This window comes from Aquarana catesbeiana, linkage group LG04 (assembly GCF_042186555.1).
Source record: "Aquarana catesbeiana isolate 2022-GZ linkage group LG04, ASM4218655v1, whole genome shotgun sequence".
NCBI lineage: Eukaryota > Metazoa > Chordata > Amphibia > Anura > Ranidae > Aquarana > Aquarana catesbeiana.
In genome coordinates, this window is record NC_133327.1 from 490,267,276 (window position 1) to 490,293,352 (window position 26,077).

The 26,077-nt window shown below is 43.9% G+C and overlaps 1 protein-coding gene across 4 annotated transcripts in view; it reads right to left on the reverse strand.

Moving 5' to 3' along the window:
* RDH13 (retinol dehydrogenase 13) overlaps positions 1-26,077 on the reverse strand; it is a 125,095-nt gene that overhangs the window by 27,849 nt on the left and 71,169 nt on the right. For 3 of the 4 annotated variants that reach the window (XM_073627663.1, XM_073627664.1, XM_073627665.1), the window contains one exon: positions 11,595-11,713. The exons of the other annotated variant lie outside the window; for it this stretch is intronic. In XM_073627663.1, the coding sequence (XP_073483764.1) occupies positions 11,595-11,713 (119 nt within the window). The remainder of the gene's footprint in view (positions 1-11,594; positions 11,714-26,077) is intronic. 4 annotated transcript variants of the gene reach the window in all.

Below are 26,077 nucleotides of genomic sequence, written 5' to 3' on the forward strand. Positions count from 1 at the left end.
TTTCCAATGGAATCAGTGCAGTATTGGTGGCCTCCTCCCCAACAAGAATATTTCCTGGCATCATTGGATATCAAAGATGCTTACCTATGAAGCAGGCAGTAGGTACACTCAGCAGGACTTGCAACAGGAGGAACTTTTCAATGTAGTTTAATAAACATCAACATTTCGGTGGGGCACAGCCTGCTTACAGACATGTTCCATTCTTTCCACTTCGCCCTTTGGCAGACCTCGGCTGTTGGCCCACGCAGAACCATCTCCTGTCAGCCCTCTTCTCCTCCCCACCTCTTTCTTTTTACCTTCCCCAGGCAAACATTCCTTCCTTGTATTCTTTTTCACCTCTGGCTACCCTCAATCTTTTTCTCTCCAATTTCTGCTTTTTCTTACTCCTCTTTATTGTCTTAGTGCTTCCTCCATGAACGGATTGGCATTTTCTACCTCCTTAACTCCAAAGAGGCACCTTCATCTTCTAACATGGAGCACTTGCCATTAAACCGCTCAGGATGTTCATAAAGCTTTGTTCTTGCTCATGACTTAATGTATATCAACCTGCCTTTCTACATTTCCCTTTTTAAACCACTTGGGAACCAGCCACCGCAGTTATGCGGTAGGTTGGCTCCACTGGGCGAGTCATAGCTGTACGTTGGCCGCTTTAAGACCACCAGGGGCGCGATGACGGAGCCGATGCGCATGTCCGGCGTCCGCGATATAGCTATCGCTACTGAGAGAGACAGAATGGAGATCTGTCAGTCTAAACAGACAGATCTCCGTTCTGTCAGGAGAGAGGAGAGCGATCTGCTGTTCATACTAGGTATGAACAGCAATCGGTCTCCTCCTCCATGCGGTCCCATCCCCCCACAGTTAGAATCACTCCCTAGGACACACATTTAACCCCTTGATCGCCCACCCTAGTGTTAACACCTTCCCTGCCAATGACATTTATACAGTAATCAGTGGCTATTTTTAGCTCTGATCGCTGTATAAATGTCAATGGTACCAATAAAAAAAGTGTCAAAAGTGTCTGATCTGTCCGATACAAAGTCCCAGTCCCGCAAAAAAAAAAAAAAAAAAAAAAAAAAAAAAACACAGATCACCGCTATTACTAGTAAAAAAAAAAATGCCATAAATATATCCCCTATATTGTAGACGCTATAACTTTTGCGCAAACCAATCAATATACGCTTAGTGCGATTTTTTTTTACCAAAATTATGAAGAGGAATACATATTGGCCTAAATTGAATAAGAAATTCGTTTTTTTTTATTTTTTTTAGAAGATATTTATTAAAGCAAAAAATATTGCTTTTTTTTCAAAATTGTGGCAATTTTTTTGTTTATAGCGCAAAAAATAAAAACCGAAGAGGTGATCATATACCACCAAAAGAAAGCTCTATTAGTGTGAAAAAAAGAAAGACAATTTTGTTTGGGTACAGTGTCGCATGACCGTGCAATTGTCAGTTAAAGTGACAAAGTGACGCAGTGCCGCATAGCAAAGAATGGCCTGTTCATTAAGGGGGCGAATCCTTCCGGGTCTTAAGTGGTTAAACTCGCCTGTTTACCTGATCGTCTCATGTACCATTATTCCATGTTTCTCTGCACATTGTCTTAAAAGAAAAAAATCCACAAAAACCCAGTAAATCTTTTGTGAAACAATCTTTCCACCTCGCCAAAAGTTCTATGGTTTGCGGTGCAGGGTCCCCAATTCAGGCTTGTGGCACTGGCATTCGGACTGTATGCTGTTCCCAGATTGTTCACCAAGGCCTTGGCTCTGGTTCTGGGGCTCCTACATACAGTACATAAGTAACCTATGTAACCCAATCAACCTAATCAGTTGCAAATTGTTCTTTAAGCTCTTCCTTGTTCGTACTACTTACTTTGCCAGCTTTTTGTTGCCCTGTCCCACTGTTTTGAGATGTGTTGCTGCCATCAATTTCAAAATTACTTTTTTTTTTTTTAATGGTACATTTTCTCAGTTTAACCATTTGATGTTTTCTATTTTCTATTGTGAATACAATATGGGTTTATGCGATTTGCAACTCATTGCATTCTGTTATTATGTAGATTTTACACAGTGTCCCAACTCTTTTTTGGAATTGGGGTTGTTTTTAAAGGGACATGGAACGCTAGACTTCGGCTTTAAGGCATGGTTATATAAGGTTGATATCTGATCAGATCTATACTAGCGTCCCCAGCAGTTTAGGGTCCCCAAAAACGCAGTGTTAGCCCAGTTAGTATCAGCCCAGATACCTGCTAGCACCTGCGTTTAGCCCCTCCGCCCAGCCCAGCCAAGTGCAGTATCAATCGATCACTGTCACTTACAAAACACATAATTGCAGCGTTCGCAGAGACAGGCCTGATCCCTGCGAATGCTAACTGGTTTTTTTGTATCATTTGAAGCAGTTGCTGACAGTCAGGAGCTCTTTTTTCTTTGAGTCCCACTACTGTACCAGTAAATTTAGAGACCAGTACAGTAGTGAAGAGGCATACACGTTTCTGAGCATGACAGATGGTGAAGAGGAAGTCACCCATCTGTCAAATTCAGGCTCAGAATACAAACCGATAGACAGTAGCGGCCCCCTTACAGATAGCTCTGATGACGGAGTAGTGGTCCCTACCAAGGTCAGGCGTACCTGACCCCGTTCTTTCTGCTGTCGTTAAGGTGCAAGAACTGCAGGGCTGAGCAGAGAGCCAGTACTAGTGCCACTCATCCTTCTGGTGAACTGGCAAGCACCAGCAGCCTAGTCCATCCTGGTCGTACATCCAGCACTGCAGTAACACTTGGTAACGTGGCGAGTCCCATAAGTGCAGTTCAAGCTGGTGAGGTGGCTAGCATGAGTAGTGTCCCGCAGCCTCCAAGAAGACAAAACACAGGCCCGTCGAGCCCATAGTGCCCTTCCTGCTACATTTGCCAATGCCCACCACTTCTGCAGCACCCGTACTTCCCCCATTCACTGGCCAACCCGGAATTCAGGTGGAAACAGTTGATTTTACGTCACTTGATTTTTATTTGCTGTTTTTCACGGAAGATCTCTATAGATCTATTGTGGACCAAAGCAATTTGTATGCTGGTCAATTCATCGCCGCTAATCCCCAGTTGACCCTTGCTAGAGATTGGAGATCTATTATGGTCTTCGAATTTAGGACCTTCCTGGGACTAATCCTCCTCGTGGGCATAATTAAAAAGAGTGAGTTGTGGTCATATTGGTCCACTGACCCAATTCACCATATGCCCGTGTTCTCTGCCTCCATGAACAGCTACGACTAAAGCTATTACCGAAACGCGCCAGCTTTATTGTTTTATTGTCACTCTGTTGTACCAATAAACGACACTTCAAGGATTACAGTTTTGCCAGCTCTCCTTATTACCGCCTCCATGAACAGGACACGATACAAGCAGATCTTGCGGTTCATGCACTTCAATGATAATGAACTCTGCCATCCTCGGGATGACCCTGGATTTGATTGGTTCTACAAAATTCGGCCCCTCGTAAACCACTTTAACCAACAGTTTGCAGCCTTGTTTACTCCCGATCAAGTTGTCTGCATTGATGAGTCCCTGATTACGTTTTCTGGGTGCTTATCTATCAAACAGTATCTTCCCAGTAAGCGTGCCAGATATAGGGTCAAGATGTATAAGCCCCGTGACAGGGCAACAGGCTATACATATAGTTTAATGGTTTAAAAGGGAAAAGATAGTCACGTAGAGCCAGAGAACTGCCCAGACTACATAGGGAGCGCTGGTAAGATTGTGTGGGACTTGGTGTCACCCTTATTCGGAAAGGGGTACCACTTGTACATGGACAATTATTACACGAGCTGAGACTTTTTAGTCACCTTTTTGATTATGGAATTGACGCATGTGGCACAGTGCGATCTAATCGCCAGGGCTTCCCCAATGGTTTGTAGAATCCCAACTTAGACAGGGGGGGAGGGGGCTGCTTGAAGTGTAATAGTTTGTTAGCAGAGAAGTGGAGGGATTCACAGAATGTTTTCGTTCTGTCCTCCCTTCACACAGATACGACAGTCCAAATTCCTACAGCGACTGGTGTTGTGGAAAAACCCCTCTGTGTCCACGAATATAACCTTAACATGGGAGGGGTGGACCTCAACGACCAGTTGTTGGCGCCGTACCCAATTGCCCGTAAGGCCAGACGCTGGTACAAAAAAAAAAATTGTCTGTATACTTATTTCAATTGGCTCTGCTGAACGCTTTTGTGCTATACAAAGCTTCAGGATGAACTAGATCCTTCCTCAAATTCTAGGAAGAGATCGTCACAGCCCTTCTGTTTCCAGATGGTGCTATGGCCCACCTTCCCAACGCAAACGCAGTGAGCCGGCTGCATGAGAGGCATTTTCCGTATGTCCTCCCTGGTACCCCTACCCAAAGAAAACCCCAAAGATGATGTTGTGTCTGCAGAAAACGCAAATTTAGGCGTGACACCCGCTTTTAATGTCCCTCCTGTCCTGACCAACCTGGTCTCTGCATCGGTGACTGTTTCAAACGCTACCACACACTAGTGGAGTATTAGCGTAGGGTACAGCACTACACAGTCTTAGGGCACACTAATGCAGGGTCTCAATAGATGAGATGACCATCACATTTTGAGAGACCCTAATCTGGAACGTTCAAAGTTTAGTTTTTATAAAAGTGAAAAAAATAAATAAAATTAAAAAAAAAAAAAAAACACACACAAAAACACAAAAGAAAATCTAAAAAAAAAAAAAGCCAAAAATAGTTGTGGTTTTATTTTTCTACTATCTCTCTATTGTTCTCTCTCTTATGTTCACTCGCTACTGTTCGTCTATTGTTCGCTCACTATTGCTCTATATCTATTGTTCTCTCTCTGTTAATGTATTTTAGAACTGTAATGTTTTATTTTTACTATGTTTTATTGTATTTGCTTTGCGGGTATGGTATATGTCTTACTGTTATACTGTAATGTTTTATTGTTAACCATCATTTGCTTAGCAGGTAAGCCATTCAGCTGCAGCAGGGGTTTATTTATTCTGACAGCAACAGCTGTCAAAAGCCATGACTCCAGCGCTGTTGGAGGTGATTTCACCACCACAGTTAAAAAAAAAAAAAGAGCATATATGCTGAAGCATGGGGGCAGGGGTGGAGGAGAGATTTGCTCCTAACATTAGGGGCGGATTGCCCCCATGCTTCAGCATATATTTTTTAGGCACAGATTGCGTTAATAAATGTTTTGTTTTTACTATGTTTTATTGTATTTGCTTTGCAGGTATGGTATATGTCTTACTGTTATAGTGTAATGTTACTTTGTTTTACTGTTAACCATCATTTGCTTAGCAGGTACGCCATTCAGCTGCAGCACTGATTTATCTTGACAGCAACAGCCTTTGCTCCCACGATACGTAAATCAGCGACTCCAGCGCTGTAGGTGGTGATTTCACCACCACAGTTAAAAAAAAATGGTGCATGTATGCCAATCGTTAGAAGTGGGTGGATGAAGGGCGGTATTCTAATGGTGGGTATACCCACGATCAATCTTTTTTTTCGTTCAGCCCACAGGCTGCATGAAAAAAAGAACATTACAGTGTATGCCCAACAAGGACCAGCGACGTATTGGTATGTTGCTGGACTTTGAGTGGTTATACCAGAATGATGCCTGCAGGTTTAGGTATTATCTTGCTATCATTCTTTTCAGCCAGCGGTAGCATTTCATTTAAAGCAATCCTAGCGGCTAATTAGCCTCTAGACTGCTTTTACAAGCAGTGGAAGGGAATGCCCCCCCCCCACTTCCCACCGTCTTCCATGGTTTTCTCGGGCTCTCCTGTCGCAACAGGGAACCCGAGAATGCAGCCGGTGGTTCCGCCAGCTGACCATAGAGCTGATCAGAGACCAGAATGGCTCCAATCATCTCTATGGCCTAAGAAACCGAAAGCTACAAGCATTTCATGACTTAGGTTTCGCCGGATATAAACAGCGCCATTGGGAAATTGAGAAAGCATTTTATCACACCGATCTTGGTGTGGTCAGATGCTTCGAGGGCAGAGGAGAGATCTAGGGTCTAATAGACCCCAATTTTTTTTTTAAAAGTGTACTTGTCACTAACTATTGCTATCATAGGGGATATTTACATTCCCTGAGATCACAAAAAAAAATAATTAAAAAAAATAAATAAATGGAACAGTTTGAAAATTAAATACAAAAGCAAAATAAAGGCTTTTAAAAATGTATGTAGTTTGTCGCCGCTGCATGTTTGAGCACAATTTTAAAGCATGTCGTGTTTGGTATCCATGTACTCGGCATAAGATCATCTTTTTTATTTCATCAAACATTTGGGCAATATAGTGTGTTTTAGTGCATTAAAAATAAAAAAATAAAAAAAGTGTGTTTTTTTTTTTTAAAATTGCGTTTAAAAAATAGCTGCGCAAATACTGTGTGAAAAAAAAATTGCAAAACACACACTTTTAATCTGTAGGGCCTTTGCTTTAAAAAATATATAATGTTTGGGGGATCAAAGTAATTTTCTTGCTAAAAAAAAAATATTTTTTCATGTAAACAAAAAGTGTCAGTAAGGGCTTTGTCTTCAAGTGGTTAGAAGAGTGGATGATGTGTGACATAAGCTTTTAAAGGTTGTGCATAAAATGCCAGGACAGTTCAAACCCCCCCCAAATGATCCCTTTTTTGGAAAGTAGACATCCCAAGCTATTGGAATATTTTATATTTTGCCACAAGTTGCAGGAAAATTACAATTTTTTTTTTTAGTCGTCACTAAATGATATATTGCTCAAACATGCCATGGGCATATGTGAAATTACATCCCAAAATACATTCTGCTGCTTCGCCAGAGTACGGGATACCTCAGGTGTGATACTTTTTACACACAGATCCCGATTCTCAGTGTGTCAGCAGCGATGGTGGGAGCCCAGCGGTGATCGCGACCACCGGGCACTCGCATCGGCTCCGGGGGTGAGCAGCGGGTGACCCCTAGTGGCCACAGGGCGAAGCGATGGTATATAACGTTGTTTCGCCCAGCCGTACCATTCTGCCGCAGTTAAACTGCGGCGGCTGGTCGGCAAGTGGTTAAAGCAACATTTTCTTTTGGAATAAGGCTCGGATAACACTACTGCGATGTGCTTTTGATATCATTTTCAGTGCGATTATGTAGTGCGACTGATGCGGTTAGTATATTCTATGGAGCCAAATTGCACAGAAATTGCACCAAAGTAGCACAGGAATCTTTTTCAAAATCACACCACACAGTCGCATTGATGTAACCAGGTACCATTGAAAATAATGCAATTTCCCTTGTCATGGGAGTCTGTGCAACCTAAGTCACATGGGAAACTGCACCAGTGTCAACCAGCACTAAGAGCCCTTTCACACTGGGGCAGGGGGCGGCGTCGGCGGTAAAACGCTGCTATTATTAGCAGCGTTTTACCATCGGTATGCGGCCGCTAGTGGGGCGGTTTTACCCCCCACTAGCGTCCGAGAAAGGGTTAAATACCACCGCAAAGCGCCTCTGCAGAGGCGCTTTGCCGGCGGTATAGCCGCGCCGTCCCATTGATTTCAATGGGCAGGAGCGGTAAAGGAGCGGTATACACACCGCTCCTTCACCGCTCCGAAGATGCTGCTGGCAGGACTTTTTTTACCGTCCTGCCAGCGCATCGCTCCAGTGTGAAAGCCCTCGGGGCTTTCACACTGAAATGCAAGCAGCGGCACTTTCGGGTCGGTTTGCAGGCGCTATTATTAGCGCAATAGCGCCTGCAAACCGCCCCAGTGTGAAAGGGCTCTTAAGGTTTTAAATAGACCCCTGTCAGTGGCAAATGGTTTGTCTCAACCCTCTAACCCTGCCACTTTTGTTGAACAGCTTGTTTTGGAAAAAGAAAAGTGAAAAATAACTGACTTACTGGCAGGATCACCAGATGATAAAAGCCTAAAAAAAAAAAAAAAAAAAAAAAAAGAAAATGCAGCCACCAACATACAGTATGCAATGTATTACATTTTTTTGGGGGGGTTTTAGTGGATAGATAATATTTGCTTTTCTTAGAATTGAAGGCACTGAATTATTTTTGAGGGACACTGATCTTTTTTTTTTTTTTAACTATACTAACAATGTGACTATGTATGTACGTCACGCATAATTTACTTCAATTTCTAAAAGCAGATTTTAGTATAAAAATACTCTTAGTTTATTGTTCCTTTCAACAACTACTGTAGCTTCAATTTGCAATCTTAACTGGTGTATATTTACCAGTCATGCTTATGAAAGTATAAAATGACTATGGTGTTTACACAGACAAGTAATAAGCATCTGGTAACTAACTGCCATGTTATTGCTTGGGCACCAGTGGTGTAGGGCAGTGGTTCTCAACCTCTTAGATACCAGGACCTAGTAAATTCTTACAAAACCTTCCATTCCATACTTTTTATACTCACACAATAAAAGTATAGGAAACAAAAACATATATTGAAATGCTGGAAGGCTCTACATGTGGGGTGGGGAGGTGGGATAGTTTGTGGAGTAAGGTTATGTTCCCACTAATCTGACACGAAAGTTGTATGATCAGACTTTGTCCTGCGGCTTCATGTCAGACTTCCATTCAACTTCAATGAACGGGATCTGACTTTAATACAACCATACCAGGTCCTTTAAATCTGGTATGAATCGTAAGGGGGGAATCTCACGCCAAAATTGAAAAAAAAACAGAACAGGTTGGGCTCACCCCCGAGACCATACCAGACCGAATCTGGTATGGATTTTGAGGGGAAACCCCCGTGCCAAAAAATATGGCGTGGGGTTCCCCCCCCCAAATCCACACCAGACCCTTATCCGAGCATGCAGCCCGGCAGGTTAGAAAAGGGGGGGCACAATCAAGCATCCCCCCTCCTGGACCATACCCCTCAAAATGGAACCTCCTCAAAGCACCTTGTTGATGTGGACAACAGCCTCTTGCTGACAACTCTGGGCAGTGGTTGGGGGGGGGGTCTGCAGGCAGGGGACTTATTGGAATCAGATCCCGCCCCCCCATGTAAATGAGTATGGGGTACAATGTACCCCTACTCATTCACCAAAAAAAAAAAAGAGAAGAAGTGTAGTTTTATAAAAACAAGAGACTGTTTTCAAAAGTCTTTTATCATTTTTAATGATGAATGTCCTGTGTCATAGCTCCGTGTCTTCTCTCTCTGGTTCTTCCCCAACGCTGACCCGGTCCTCCTCCGACGCTGGCTCCCGCTGTTGTGTCAGGTCCGGTGTCTGCCAGTTCTTATATAACCATAAGGCATGGCCATCCGGGGACGTCACCCAGAGATCCCACCCCTCATGATGTCACATGGAGACCCTGCCCCCTGTCACGAGGTGACGTCCCTGGATGGCCACGTCCCATGGCTATATAAGAGCAGGCAGACACCGACCAGACACAACAGCGGGAGCCATCGGAGGAGGAGGACCAGGTTGGCAGAGGGAGAACCGGGAGAAGAAGAATCATTTTTAATAAAGGACTTTTTGAAAACCATCTCTTGGTTTTGTAACACTACACTTTTTTTTTGGCGAATGGGTAGGGGTACGCCATACTCATTCCCATAGGGGGGGCTGGGATCTGGGGGCCCTGTTGTTAAAGGGGGCTTTCAGATTCTGATAAGCCCCTGCCCGCAGACCCCCACAACCACCGCCCAGGGTTGTCGGGAAGTGGCCCTTGTCTAAGGTTCTGTGGGGTGGGTGGTGCCCCAATGCACCCACCCCCCTATGTTGACAGCATGTGGCCTGGTATGGTCGGGGGGGGGGGTACTTGCCCATCCTCCCCTTTCTTGACCTACCGGGCTGCATGCTCCAATAAGGGTTTTTGTTTGTTTTTTTTTTTTTGCTATGGGGTTCCCCCTTAAGATTCACATCAGACACATAGGGCCTGGTATGGATCTGTGGGGGGACCCCAAGCCGTTTTTTTTTTTTTTACATTTTGGCATGGGATTCCATCTTAAAATCCTTAGAGCATGCCACAAGTCGGATCAGTTAAGAAGATGATCCCGACTTCCATTCAAAATCAATGGGCTGAAATCATGCCCAAGTCGGACCAAAGTAGTGCAGGAAGCATTTTCAAAGTCAGACCAGCTAAAACGTCTCCATTGATTTTGACATGTCGTGCAACTTGTGCTCTCGAAGTCAGAGCGCATGTCAAACCAGTGTGAACCAGCCCTAAAGGGGCTGTGCAGAAGACTTGGTGGCCTTATATGGGGTGAGGTTTCTGAAGGGTGCTGGGGAGGTGTTTGTGTGTGTGTTTTAAAAGTCTTATATATAATGCTGCCTTATTTATACAGTTAGGTCCATATATATTTGGACACCTGGCACAATTTTCATACTTTTGGCTCTGTATGCTACCAAAATAAAATTAAAAATAAACAATCCAAATGACTTTGAACTGCACAAATTCAGCTTTATTTCATGGGGTTGAACATAAATATCATGTAAAAATTTTAGGAACTGCAACCATTTTTATATACAGTCTCCCCATTTTCAGGGGCTCAAATGTAATTAGACAAATGAATATAATCATAAATAAAATGTTCATTTTTTAATATTTTGTTAAGAATCCTTTACTGGCAATGACTGCATGAAGTCTGGAACCCATGGACATGGACTGGGTTTCCTGCTTTCTGATGCTTTGCCAGGCTCTAACTGCAGCTGTCTTCCGTTCTTTGTGGGTCTTTCTGCCTTAGTTTTGCCTTCAGCAAGTGAAATGCATGCTCAATTGGGTTGAGATCAGGTAAATGACTCAGTCATTGCAGAATATTCCACTTCTTTTCCTTCAAAAGCTCCTGGTTTGCTTTTGCAGTGTGTTTTGGATCATTGTCCATGTGTACTGTTAAGCGCTATCCAATCAACTTTGCTGCATTTGGCTGAATCTGGGTTGACGGCTTTTTTAGATTTTTTTTGCAAAGTCTAATCTGGCTTTTCTATTCTTCTGGCTTATGAATGGTTTGCACCTTGTGGTGAACCCCCTGTATTTGGTCTTCTCTTGATTGTAGACTTTGACAATGATACGCCCGCCTCCTGGAGAGTGTCCTTCACTTGCCTGGATGTTGTGAATGGGTTTTTCTTTACCATAGAGAGAATCCTGCAATCATCCACCACTGTTGTCTTCCGTGGACGTCCAGGCCTTTTTATGTTGCTGAGCTCACCAGTGCGTTCTTCTTTAGCATTCATTTTTGAAGCCTTACAATGGCCTTTTTCACTTGCATGGACAGCTCCTTTGAACGCATGGTGTAGGTTCACAGCAATAGATTCCAAAAGCAAATACCACACTTAGAATCAACTATAGACTTTTTTCCTGCTTAACTAGTTTATAAATAACGAAGGAGTAGCCCACACATGGCCAAGAAACAGCTTTTGATTCAATTGTCCAATTACTTTTGGTCCCTTGAAAAAAGGGGGGGGTGGCTATTCTTAAGAGCTGTAATTTGGATGTACGTACTCTCAAATTAAACCTAAGAGTGTGCACTTTCAGCCCATATCCTAACTATAGATGGAATACGTTTTGGTAAATTCCTGAAAAAAAACTAAAATTGTGCCTGGGTCTAAACATATATGGACCGAACTGTATCTTTACTGGAGGCAGCCAAGAAAAAAAATCTTACCTCTTTTTGCAAGTTCCAGAGCAGTTTCTTTACCAATGCCTGTGTTAGCTCCAGTTACTATTGCTGTCTTACCAGCTATATTTGCTTTGCTTGGACAAGGACCACCACCAACATATTCCCTAGACAAATAGGAAAAAAGATCATGCATTTTTTAATGGAATACCATCATATGCTTATGTTAATCTGTTATTCACTAGTAGGAAACACACATGTGCTTCAAAGCACTGAAAAAGGCAGATTTATGTGACCTCCCAAAAAAGCATCCTATAATGGGGTTGATTTAGGAAAACTGGAGGGTGCAAAATCTACATAGAAATGGATCAGCTTCCAGGTTTTTTTGTCAAAGCCTAATTTATGCTCTCTCTTGCACAACCCCACTGACTTTTAAATAAAATATTTACTGACGCCAACATGGCAGCATAATAGTGATAGAGCTCCGTCTCTTGACCACTCCCTCAGGACCAGTGAATAGCATAAAAATAGGATTTTTATAACAGCTTACCTGTAAAATCCTTTTCTTTGAAGTACATCACGGGACACAGAGCCATGGTAGTTACTATGTGGGTCTTAAGCCACCTTCAGGTGATGGACACTGGCGCACACTAAGACAGGAAGTCCACTCCCTATATAACCCCTCCCACTACTGGGAGTACCTCAGTTTTTGTAGCAAAGCAATACACGTGTATACCAGAAAGAAGGGAGGGACCTCTGTGCCCATGATGTACTTCAAAGATAAAGGATTTTACAGGTAAGCGGTTATAAAAATCCTATTTTCTTAATCGTACATCACGGGACACAGAGCAGTAGTAGTTACTATGTGGGATGTCCCAGAGCAATGCAACTGAAGGGAGGGAGACACAACAAAATTAGGGCACCAAGAGACCAGAGGGCTTATACTGCTGCCTGCAGCACACTGTGCCCAAAGGCGATATCCTCATGCATTCTCACATCCACCTGATAGAATCTGGTGAATGTATGACCGAAGACCAAGTTGCGGCCTTGCAGATTTGAGCCATGGAAGCCTGGTGATGCACTGCCCATGAAGCACTAACAGCCCTGGTGGAGTGCGCTTTAATTTGAAAAGGTGGAATTTTCCTCTTTAAACCATAAGCTTGAACAATTACTTGTCGAATCCATTTAGAAATAGTAGATTTTGATGCTGCCTGTCCTCTTTTAGGACCTTCAGGCAACACAAACAAAACATTCGTTTTCCAAATCTGAGCAGTCGCCTTTAAGTAGACTTTGACAGCTCTCACGACATCAAGAGAATGTAGTGATTTTTCTTCCGCAGAACAGGGTTCTGGGAAAAATAAAGGCAGAACAATACCCTGGTTTAGATGAAAACCTGATACTACCTTCGGTAGAAAATTAGGATGCAATATAACCTTATCCTTGTGAATAATTAAATATGGCTCTTTACAAGAAAGAGCAGCCAACTCCGATACCCTTCTTGCAGAAGATATGGCTACTAGAAAAACTAGTTTCCTTATCAGGAGGACCCAGGGAATATGTTGTATCGGTTCAAAAGGCTGTTTCTGTAATGCCGACAGAACTAAATTCAAGTCCCAAGGGTTCAGGGGTGACCTAACCAAAGGATTAAGCCGCGTTACCCCCTGAATAAAGCTACGAACCAAAGAATGCGAAGCAAGTGGTCGTTGAAATAATACCGACAAGGCCAAAACCTGGCCTTTGATAGTACTCGAGGCCAGCTTCATTTCTAACCCCATCTGTAGAAAGTCAAGGATTCTACCTATGACATATTTCCTGGGGTGCCAACCCCTGGATTCACACCAGGAGACATATGCCTCCCAGACTCTATAATATATGACTCTGGAGGCCGGCTTCCTTGCATTAACCAAGGTAGACACCACTGAACCTGACAGCCCACGCTTCTTCAGAATGTGGGTCTCAATAGCCAAACCGTTAAATTTAGCGTTTGTAAGGTAGGATGGAATACCGGACCTTGCGAGAACAGGTCTGGACTTGGCGGTAGGGTCCATGGGACCCCTACCGCCATCTTTACGATCTCTGCATACCAAGATCTCCTGGGCCACAAGAATCACCGACTTTCGTTCCTGATTGATCCTGCGAAGAAGTCGTGGAAGCAGCAGAAGAAGAGGGAATGCATAAATCAGTGAAAACCGATTCCACGGAAATACCAAGGCATCTGTTCCACGTGTCAGCGGTTTCTTTGTTCTTGACACAAAGTTGTCAATCTTTTTGTTGAAACTGGACGCAAACAGATGCACGTCCGGAATTCCCCATTTTTGACATATTGTCAGAAAGATGTTGGGGTGAAGAGACCATTCTCCCGGGAACAACTGCTGGCAACTCAAGTAGTCCACCTGCCAATTCTCTATCCCTGGAATGAAGACTGCCGATAGGCAGGGTATATTGTTTTCTGCCCAAGTTAGGATATGATTCACCTCTCTCTGGGCTGGTCGCACAACTTCTCCTGCCCCCTTGGTGACTGATATAGGCCACTGCTGTGGCATTGTCGGATTGGATCCTGACAGGACAACTTCGTAGCCTGAACGTCCAGGCCCTCAGGGCCAGGCGTGCTGCCCGAATCTCTAGAATATTGAAGGGCAAGGTCATTTCTGATTTGAACCATTTCCCTTGGACAGTCACTTCTTCCAGGACTGCACCCCAACCCAAAAGGCTGGCATCTGTTGTAACCACCTTCCAGGTAACTGGTAGGAAGGATTTTCCCTTCTGCAGATTCTTGGCTATTAACCACCAACTGAGGCTCTGGCACACCTTTGGAGACAAACGCATTGGGAAGTCTAGGCTTGGACCTTCTAGTTCCAAGCCAATAGGATACTGTTTTCCAGTAGACTCGAATGAAATTGAGCATAAGGAACGGCCTCGAATGAAGCCACCATTTTCCCCAACAATCTCATGCAAAGTCGAATAGAAGGATTCTTCTTTGTCTTGATCATCTGAATCAGTTCACTTATGGCACTGATCTTTGTCTGGGGCAAGAACACCCTCTTCTGAGCTGTATCTATGATCAGACCCAAGTATTCCAATCTCCTTGATGGTTTTAAGGAAGATTTTTTCTAGGTTGAGAATCCAACCTAGGTATTCCAGGTAGCTGACTGTGGTGACCAAACTCTGGTCTAAGTGGGCTACCAACTAGTCTACCAAGAGCAGATCGTAGTAAGCTAGTATCTTTATACCTTGAGCCCTTAATCTGGCTAGCGGAGGAGCCAGGACCTTTGTAAACACTCGAGGTGCAGTAGCTAGACCGAAAGGCAGAGCTACAAACTGAAAACAAAGATAAAGATTTTCTATCTCGAAGCGTAGATATTTTTGGTGAGCGGGAAAAATAGGTACATGGAGGTAAGCATCCTTGAAGTCGATTGACGTTAGAAGTTATCCACCTTGTAGAACGGAGACTACTGATCGGATTGACTCCATGCGAAAAGAGCAGATATTCAAAAAAACGGTTTAGATCTTTGAGATCTAGAATGGGTCTGGCATCCCCATTTGGTTTTGGTACCGTAAAAAGGTTTGAATAAAACCCCAATCCCTGCTCTTCCATGGGGACCACCGATATCACCTTTTGAGACAAAAGATGGTCCAATGCTTGAAAGAGAGACTTCTTTTTTCCTGGATCCCTGGGAACGTTTGATCTGAGAAAACGAGGAGACGGGGACTCTCGGAACTCTAGTTTGTACCTTAGAGTTATTGAGGAGGCCACCCATTTGTCTCGATACTCCTCCTCCCAGAATCTTGAGAACTGGAGAAGTCTTCCCCCCACTCGAGTGAGCGGGGGCGCCCCTTCATAAGGAGGCCTTAGTACTTTGTTTTGTAGGCTTCCTTCCCCAGGACCTTTTTTGTCCCTGGGGTTGACTCTGAGGTTTACGGTGGAGGCCGTCGAGACTGCCGTATTTCGTTTAAATGAAATACGCTTACTCCTTTTCCTAACTGGCAAAAGGGAACTCATTCCATTAGAAATTCTTTGGATTTATTTATCCAGATCATCCCCAAACAGCCGTTCACCATGAAAGGAAAAACTAGCCAGGAGCTTTTTGCATGGCGCTTCGGCTGACCAATTTTTCAACCATAGCATTCTACACATATGCACCAGCCCAAGCTCAAGGCATGAGGCCTGGAGAATGCCCCTGGTAGCTCGACCAACTCTTGGGCCTGCTGATCAGGCATAATCTTGAGTACCTGTTTATACTGGTCTCTCAAGGACTGACATACACCAATTGCTGCCAGCGCAGGCTGAGTTACTGAACCTGCCAGAGAAAAAGTGTTTTTTAATAGGAGTTCCAACTTCTTATCCATTGGATCCTTAAGCATTTAAGCATTGTCTACCGGACAAGTCAAGCTTTTATTCACAGAGGATATAGCAGCGTCAATTTCTGGAATTTCCCATTTTTTAATAAAGGTTTCCTCCATAGGATAAAGTGTTTAAAACTTTTTAGGAGGGTAAAACTGCTTATCTGGGTGATGCCACTCAGAATACATAAGCTTTTCCAGCCATGAATGGATAGGAAAAGCATAAACAGCTTGGGGAGGCTTTAGCGAACCCAAACAAGAAGTAGGCTTATCGACCGACTCAGTTAAAGGTAGCATGAATGTGGAGCGGACCAATTCAGTAAGAGATTACACCATCAATCTTTCAGATTGTGAACCTGATCCTTCCACATTTGACCCCTCTGAAGAGGAGTCATCAGCCTCTTCCTGTTCCCCTGAGAGAAATTCATCATCTCCTGCCCCCGGTTCCTCCGTTTGAGGGTCCTGGGTAAAAGAAGGGGACCTATCGCACTTAGTCCCATTCTGGGATGCGATTAAATCCGGTATTCTCTGCTCCAACCCCAATATGGTTGAGGAAAACGTAGACAGGGGCTGCAGTGTTACAACACCTGATGGCCCAGATGGCACACTCTGACCAGCCACCCCAGAACTCTCAGGGGAGGATGCCATTTTTTTTTAGAGATGGTTCTAGGCTTTTTTGAGCTTGAAGGAGTCCCTCTTTAGCCCTTTTTGGGGTGTTTCTAGCCCTCCTTCTGACCATAGCCCTATTCACAAATGCAGAGGTACTACCAGAAGAAATCACATCCACTGCTTGAGCAATAGTCCAGCTACTGCCACTGTTATTAACACTCAGCCTGATGCTTTTAGTAAATGTGCCAAGGGAATGCCTGTGTCAACAACCTCTTACATGCCCCTTTTTGCTCTCCGACATCTGCAGCCAGCTTTTAAACATACTCCCGCGCTGGATGTTGCAGGACGCCAACGCCGTGCTAAGCCCCACCCCTTCGGTCACATCGCGGCCCCCCTCTCTTTTGGATAGAGGGTTTTCCAGCATGATCCGACGGGATCGGTGTGTGTGTGGGGAGGGGATGGCAAGGAAAAGACCTGAGACAAGCCGCTGTGCAGGGGCGGTGAAAAAAAACGGAGCAGCATGGCCGATTGTTTTTGGCTTCCCCCTATCTAGGGAGAGCTTTGTCCAGTTGGAGGGTGATTAGTGGAAGAAAATTCCCCCCTAAACTTACCGGTCTGAGCTGCTCGCCGGAGGAAGGACTAGCCTCGTTTTTGATTTTAGGTGTTTACATGTTTAGAACAGGGTTTTTTGCTAGAAAATGACTTAGAAAAAAAAATATATAATGTTTGGGGGTTCTAACACCCTAGAGAATAAAATGGCGGTCAATGCAATACTTTTTTCGCACCGTATTTGCGCAGCGGTCTTATAAGCGCACTTTTTTTGGAAAAAATTCACTTTTTTGAATAAAAAAATAAGACAACAATATAATGTTATGCCAAGTAAATTGATACCCAACATATCGCGCTTCAAAATTGCGCCCGCTCGTGGAATGGCGTCAAACTTTTACCCTTAAAAATCTCCATAGGCGACGTTTAAAAAAATTCTACAGGTTGCATGTTTTGCGTTACAGAGGAGGTCTAGGGCTAGAACTATTGCTCTTGTTCTACCGGTCGCGGTGATACCTCACATGTGTGGTTTGACCACCGTTTTCATATGCGGGAGCTACTCACGTATGCGTTCGCTTCTGCGCGCGAGCTCGTCGGGACAGGGAGCTTTAAAAATAATATTTTTTTTTCTTATTTATTTTACTTTATTTTATTTATTTTTTCACTGTTTTAAAAAAAAAAAAAATTGGATCACTTTTATTCCTATTACAAGGAAACATCCTTTGTAATAGAAAAAAGTATGACAGGTCCTCTTAAATATGAGATCTGGGGTCAAAAAGTCCTCAGATCTCATATTTGGACTTGAATGCAAAAAAAAAAAAAATGACAACAAAAAAATATGCCTTTAAGGCAAATGGGCGGAGCTGACGTTATGACGTCGCTTCTGCCCTCCTAAGGTATGGAGACGGGTGGGGGCCATCTTAGCCTCACTCGTCTCCATACTGAGGCTCCGGTAAGCGGCGGAGGGCGCGGGAGAGCGGCGGCACCTCTCCCACCGCCAATAATGGTGATCTCGCGGCGAACCCGCCGCAGAGACCACCATTATCGGAAACACGACCGGCTCCTGTAAAGGTGGATACCTCGGTTGTGGCAGCAGCTGCTGCCGTTACCGAGATATCCACCTTCAAAGTGCCGACGTATATGTACAGGAGCCGGTCGGTAAGTGGTTAAAGAAGACATTTCATAGGAAAAATTTAAAAATTCCTTAGAAGCCTCCACTTGCCTTTCCTGCTGCAGGGATTTCTGTGGTAAACCAACAGACCCAATCTTCACCCTTCACGGTGGGCTCTGTTACCAAACCTTCAGGAATCGGGGACCCTCGGGGAACCCACACTCCTGGACCTGTAAAGCACACCACCAGTAAAACTTTATGGCTGAAAACACCAAAGTACTGGATCCCGGGTTTAAAGAAGTACCTGTCCACAATTGCTCCTTTCAGGTCATCTAATAAACCGTTTGTCATTCCAGCTGGAAACCATGAAGGAAAAATGGTTACTGCCTGGACTCTAGCAGGCTTGGTTGTGCATATAGGACAAGGGGTCGCAAGCCTCCGTCAGCGGCGGGACACTCTACCAGAGCGGTTGCAGCCTCATAGGCAGCACATTCGAGAGCATCTATGGTGTTCCTCTGTAGAGAGGTATCATGGTCATCCCAGCATACTTACTCAAACTTTATGGAATAGACCCGGGTGCTATTTATGCTTTAGCGCTTTTATGCTATTCACTGGACCTGAGGGAGTGGTCAAGAGGCGGAGCTCTATCACTAGTATGCTGCCCTAGTTTGGCGTCAGGAAAGGAAAATTATGGTAAGTATTTGATACAATTTTCCATTTTATACCTTTAGGCTGGCCATACATAGTCGAATTTTGAAAGAATTTTCTTTTGAAAATCAGAAATTTTGTGTGTTTTGTGATCCGATGGTGCCACCATTGATTTCGAAATTCCCCTACAATTTCACCTCCTGTTGCTACAGAAAATCATTTTCACAGCTGGGAATCTTCTTTTCTTTCCTGGGAATTTTCTATTCTTGCACATGCGCATTTCCTTTTCGATTACATTTCTCGCACAATTCTCCCATCATTGATTAGGAAATCATTCGTTTTTCAAAAAATTTCAAACTCGCCCGATTACTCAAATTCGATGGCCGCACGAAAATTGGCTGTTGCTGCAGCCCACTAATGGTGTGAAATTCGAACGAAAATACTTAGATAAGATTTTCTAAAGAAAATTCTTTCGAAATTCGACCCATGTATGGTCTGCCTAAGCCAGCCATAGACGGTTCGAAACTTGGCTGGTTGGCTGGTTGGCTGGTTCGGCCGAGATTTGAACCATGTATAGGCAGGCTGAATGTACCCAAGTTGATTGATTGATCAACTTAGGTACAACCAGCCTGCCGGATTTTACATGTAATTATTGCTAACGGCTGTTATAGCCGCTAGCAATAATCACTGTGTTCTCCCAGCAGGGACGACTTCACCCGCCAGGAGAACACAATGGCTCCATTGAAGGGATTTGCCCATCAACACTGACTGTGTCAACTGTGTTTCCAGGAAAGAAATTCACTCTGTCTATGGCTGGCCTTATTGATCCTTTCCTTTGATATTCCATTACCAATTGTACTTCAAGTCTTTAGCAGGCACCTGCTATTGGAGGAGCTGCCAAATAACAACGCCAAATGATCGCATTTATATTACAAGGTTACCACACCAATATAAAAACTATTTTAGATGCAGTTCAACTCCCAACTCAACGTGCCAAGTTTCATGAATATACACTTTAAAGTCCTACTAAAATCCTCAGATTATTTTCAGCGTGTCCCAGGATCTCCAGTACCCCTGGGTTATTTTACTCTGCGAATAGCAACTGCAGTTTGGATGGTTTGCGCTCTGGTCAATCTCCTCTTGTGTACTATATCTTCCCATAGGCAAGAAATGAACATGCAACATAACTGGAAAAAGGGAAGGATTGGAAGTGTAATGCCCTGTACAGACAATAGGATTTTCCGATGGAAAATGTGTGATAGGACCTTAGCCTAGCTTAGCCTAGCCTAGCACTGCTACCTTTTATTCCATGTGATAGGACCTTGTTGTCGGAAATTCCGACCGTGTGTAGGCTCCATCACACATTTTCCATAGGAATTTCCGACATACAAAGTTTGAGAGCTTGCTATAAAATTTTCCGACAACAAAATCCGTTGTTGGAAATTCCGATCGTGTGTACACAAATCCGACAAACAAAGTGCCACGCATGCTCAGAATAAATTAAGAGACGAAAGCTATTGGCTACTGCCCCGTTTATAGTCCCGACGTACGCGTTTTACGTCACCGCGTTCAGAGCGATCAGATTTTCCGACAACTTTGTGTGACCGTGTGTATGCAAGACAAGTTTGAGCCAACATGCGTCGGAAAAAATCCATGGATTTTGTTGTCGGAATATCCGATCAATGTCCGACCGTGTGTACAGGGCATTAGAGTGTAGCATGCAAGCTCTAGTTGCTATCTGCATAGGGGTTTTATACAAGGGCACTGTTTCTTTATGACATACACTTGTGAAGCAATTTGAAAGGATTTATAACAATACTAAATTTGAACTTGGAGCTGACAAAGAAGTTCTCAATTATGTTTACTTTTGCAATTGCTTTTAATTTGTGTAAATACCTCATGCTGCATCTGAACAGTTTTTTTCCCCTGGTTAAAGCGGACTCATTTTTGTGTTTATTAAAACTCAGCAACTACAAAAAGTGTAGCTGCTGACTTTTAACCCTTTCAAGACTAAGCCTATTTTTGACATTTGGTGTTTAAATCCATATCTGTTAAAATTCATATTTTTTGCTAGAAAATTACTTAGAGCCCCCAAACATTATATATGTTTTTAGCAGAGAATCTAGAGAATAAAATGACGATTGTTGCAATATTTTATGTCACACGTTAATTGTGCAGCGGTGTTTTAAACGCAACTTTTTGGGAATAGGGACACTTTCATGAATTAAAAAAAAAAACAAACAGTAAAGTTAGACTACTTTTTTTGTATAATGTGAAAGATGATGTTACGCCGAGTAAATAGATACCAAACATGTCACACTGTATAATTGCACGCACTCGTGGAATGGCGACAAACTACGGTACCTAAATATCTCCATAGGTGACGTTTTAAATTTTTTTACGGTTACCAGGTTAGAGTTACAGAGGAGGTCTAGTGCTAGAATTATTGCTCTCGCTCTGACGATCGCGGTGATACCTCACAGGTGTGATTTGAACTCCGTTTACATATGCAGGCGCGACTTCTGTATGCGTTTTCTTTGCTGCGCGAGCTCGCAGCGACGGGGGCACTTTAAACATTTTTTTTTCTTATTTATTTTTATATTAATAAATTGTGTTTAAAAAAAAAAAAAAAAATTTGATCACTTTTATTGCTGTCACAAGGAATGTAAACATCCCTTGTGACAGTAATAGGTGGTGACAGGTACTCTTTATGGATGGATCGGGGGTCTAAAAGACCCCCGATCCCTCCTTTGCACTTCAATGTATTCAGATCACCATTTTCGGCGATTCTGAATACTGTATATTTTTTTTAAACCGGAGCCATTGGCAGCCGAGTAAACGGGAAGTGACGTCATGACGTCGCTTCCGTGTTTACAATTAGGAGACTGGAACGAAGCCGCTTACGGCCGCCAAAAGAAAGCTCTATAAGTGTGAAAAAAGGACAAAAAAATTCATATGGGTACAGTGTTGCATGACTGAGTAATTGTCATTCAAAGTGTGAGAGCACCGAAAACTGAAAATTGGTCTGGTTAAGAAGGGGGTTTAAGTGCCCAGTTGTCAAGTGGTTAATGTCACTGGTAAGGTCAGTGGCAGTTAGTCAGTCCCCCCCAGCGTCAGTCAGTGTATAGGGCAATCCCAGTCCCATTATAAATCGCTGTTTGCCGCCGTTAGTAATATAACATTTTTTTTTTTTTAAATAAAAATGTCAGTATATATACACCATTGTTTGTAGGCGTTATAACTTTCACTCAAATCAATATACACTTATTGGGATTTTTTTTTATTAAAAACATGTAGCAGAATACATTTTGGCCAAAATGTATGAAGAAATATAATTGCATTTTTTTTTTATTGGATATGTTTTATAGCAGAAAGTAAAAAAAATGTGTTTTTTTCTCCCCAAAATGTACCATTCTTTTTTTTGTTTATATATTGTGAAAAATAAAAACCCAGTACTGATCAAATACCACCAAAAGAAAGCTCTATTTGTGTGAAAAAAAATGTACATAAATTTTGTTTGGGTAAAGCGTTGCATGCACGCGCAATTACCAGTTAAAATAGCACAGTGCAGAATCGCAAAAAATGGCCTGGCTATGAAAAGTAAAACCTTCCAGAGCTCTATGGGTAAAGGGCTCATACACACAAATGTAAATACAGGCGATTGGCTGTACAGCATAATATACACCTATATTTATAGCACCTGGGAGCCTCGGCTGCAGTGTATTTCTGGACATGTCACTGTATTACAAAATACACCGTACTCCTGTAATCTCGTGTCAACGCAGGTGCTCATGATTACATGTGTATATGCACAGATGTATTTTTCCAAGTGTAAGAGTGGGGTATTAGACTCCATACACACTAGGCTTAAAAATAACGCCAGTTCCTTTGGCAGAAAAAGCGCTCATATAGAGCGTTTTTGTTCACAGTTTAGACGAGTTTAGGAGAGAGTTTAGTGCTTTTTCTGCCAGAAAGCTCCAATCAAAAACAAACCAGAAGAGGTTTTTTCTGCCTGTAATGCCGCGTACACACGAGCGGACTTTATGGCAGACTTGGTCCGGCGGACCGGAGTCTGTCGGATAATTCGTTCGTGTGTGGGCTCCAGCGGACTTTTTTTTCCCCCAAAAGTTCAACGGACCTAGAAATGAAACATGTTTCAAATCTTTCCAACGGACTTGAGTCTGGTCAAAAAGTCCGCTCGTCTGTATGGTAGTCCGACGGACAAAAACCCGACGCTAGGGCAACTATTGGCAGATGGCTATGAACTTCCTTGTTTTAGTCCGGTCGTACGTCATCACTAATCCGTCGGACTTTGGTTGATTGTGTGTAGGCAAGTTCGTTTATTCGGAAAGTCCATCGAAAAGTCCGCCAGACCTAGTCTGTTGAAAAGTCTACCCGTGTGTACGCGGCATAAGGCTCTCTGCACACTGGCTTAAAAAACTCTGCTTTTTCTTCTAGGGACGTGGTCTGGACATGGCCGGGTAGAGAGTGTGCTTGCTGAGCTCCCGACCATCTCCTATCTACCCCAGCTTACCTAGATCTGTTTATTACATTATGCTCCCATCCAAGAAGCGCTCAACTAAGCGGAACACGAAGAGCACCAAACCGACTCCAGTTGCTCCATCCCCGGGTGAGATCCAGCAGTTCTTCCAGCTCCCCCAGTCAGGCTCCCCAGAGTTAAAGATGGCGGACGAACGTACCTCGCACTCAGAGGGCCTCCAACCTCTCGCCTATCCAGCCTCCCCTGCAGGGTCCTTGAGCTCGGAGACCTACTCTGCCACCAGCTTTCCTGTTGGACGCGCGGAATTCGTCTCACCTACCCTTGACTTACAGAGCGGATGCTGAACTGAAATCCATCATTCAGGCACTGTCAACGAAAACCAACATTGAGGCCCTGATAGGGCGCGTGGAGGCTTCTCATAGGAAGGAAATTTGCGCCGTTACACAGGACGTTCAAACCCTTACCACCAGACTCACGGCGGGGGAAGCACCCCATGATGATGACTGTCCACACACAACATGGAGACTTTCCCCTATACACCACGGATGCAGAAATTTTCTTCCCCTATGCACCTGCAGGCAGCCCATAAGGTCTTTGTGCCTTAATATCTTTGCTGGAGATTCCCCAGTATCCTGACTGGACATGAGTACACTTAGCTTCACTACTTATGCTCAGATGCTAGGTTGTCTCTCAGAGTGCAATTTTATACAAATGTGCTCTGCGATATATGCATATATTTATTTAACTGCATATTCAATGTTTCAATGTTGTAATGATATATGAGAGGTATGTTGCTGAGATGACTGCTGGTGTGTGCACTCCCCCCTCTTGCGGGGCCTCACTGCAGTGAAGGGAGATAGGGGGCGAACTTGCACCAACATTGTCTCGGGGGGGGGGGGGGGGGGTCGCGGGAGGTTGACGGAAGCGGCAGACACTGTGCTCGCTCCGTGGGGGCTTCTCCCCCCCCTGCGCTGTTGATGTCCCCTGCATTGATAGTGGGACTCATAAGGGTGAGAACTGGTGGAGCCATGAGCTTCACAGTGAGGGCATTTCAGACACTATTGATGCCTAAAAATTTCTATTAAACTGCTGGGCTCTGGCCCACTCAAATGTTATGTTCAGCTGGGGGGGGGGGGGGGAACCCTCCTCTGCACAATGTGACTCTATACTCTATGATGCTCTATTTTCATTTTTTTTTGCTTTTTGCCATTTTGTTTTTTATGTTCTCATTTTTCACCATTGATGCTTCTAACTGAACCAAAGTTCCTGCGGGGGTGGATGGGAGGGTTGGGTCCTCTCCTCTTGGTCACTGACTAACTTCTCCCCCACGTAGGCTTACGTACACTTATGGTCATGCTACGATATAACAAGTTTGTTACTTGCAGTTTTAGTTACTTCAGGATTTTCGTCCTGAACTCGTTTGTTTCTTTCCCTTACCCTCTGTCCCCCTAAATTGACATTATTTCCTTTCCCTCCACCCATTTGCTCTTTTAGTTTCTACTTCTCTCCCCCTCTTCTGCCTCCCCTTCCCTCTCCCCCTTTCCTATTATCCCCCTATGACGTGGCGATGGAATCTATAAAAGTGGTGTCATTAAATGCAAAAGGTCTTAATATACCTGAGAAAAGACGCATGCAATTAAATGACTTAAGGAGTTCTCACGCTGATGTTGCATTCATCCAGGGAGACTCATTTTAAAAAAGAGAAACTCCCAATTCTCAAAAACTAGTACTTCCCCTTCACATATCACTCCACTAACCCAACAGCCAAGACTAAAGGGGTTTCTATATTGCTGTCCAGTAAACTAGCATGGCAGTGCCAAGATGTCATTAAAGATCCTGGAAGCTTTGTATTCCTTAAGGGTCTTATAGGCAAAGTGCAAATTACCATGTCAATGCTATATGCCCCCAATGACCACCAGGATACCTTTATCCAACATACCCTGGAAAAACTCCTGGAGTTTACTGAGGGCCAGCTGATACTGGGTGGAGACTTTAATGTCTCCCTAACCCAGGGGTCTTCAAACTGCGGCCCTCCAGGTGTTCAGGAACTACAATTCCCATCATGCCTAGTCATGTCTGTGAATGTCAGAGTTTTACAATGCCTCATGGGATGTGTAGTTCTGCAACAGCTGGAGGGCCGTAGTTTGAGGATCCCTGCCCTAACCCCTTCGGTAGACGCCTCCTCAGGTTTTTCCTCGGCCCCCCTAGCTTCCAGGAAACGGATAGCTAACTCCCTACATACAGCTCAGCTGATTGATATATGGCACTAACAGCATTCAGGTGAGTGAGATTATAGATTCTACTCCTCCCCGCACAAGACATACTCCAGGATAGATTATTTCTTGATTCCCCATGGCCAGCTACATTTGAAGTCTGATTCTTCGATGGGTCACATAATGGTTGGATCATGCTCATATCTCCCTAGTAAACACGCTCTCCGGAATGTCTTCTCCCAGACACCGCTTTTGGCATCTAAAGGAAAGCCTCCTACAGGTCCCAGAGGTGCTGGCAAAGAGTTGACCCTGTACTTCCAAACGAATGACAGCCCGGGCTGTGATCCAGGTACCCTCTGGGAAGCTCATAAAACAGTTCTCAGAGGGATACTCAAACATGGTGCGCTCATTAAGAAGGAACGAAACAAACAACTCGCGCAACTCCTTTCCAGGCTGCCCTCCACTGAATCTCGCCACAAACATGCGCCCTCCCACGCATTGGAGATGGAACTTGGGCTATTACGCAAACAGATCACGGATTTATTACACTATAAAGCCAAGG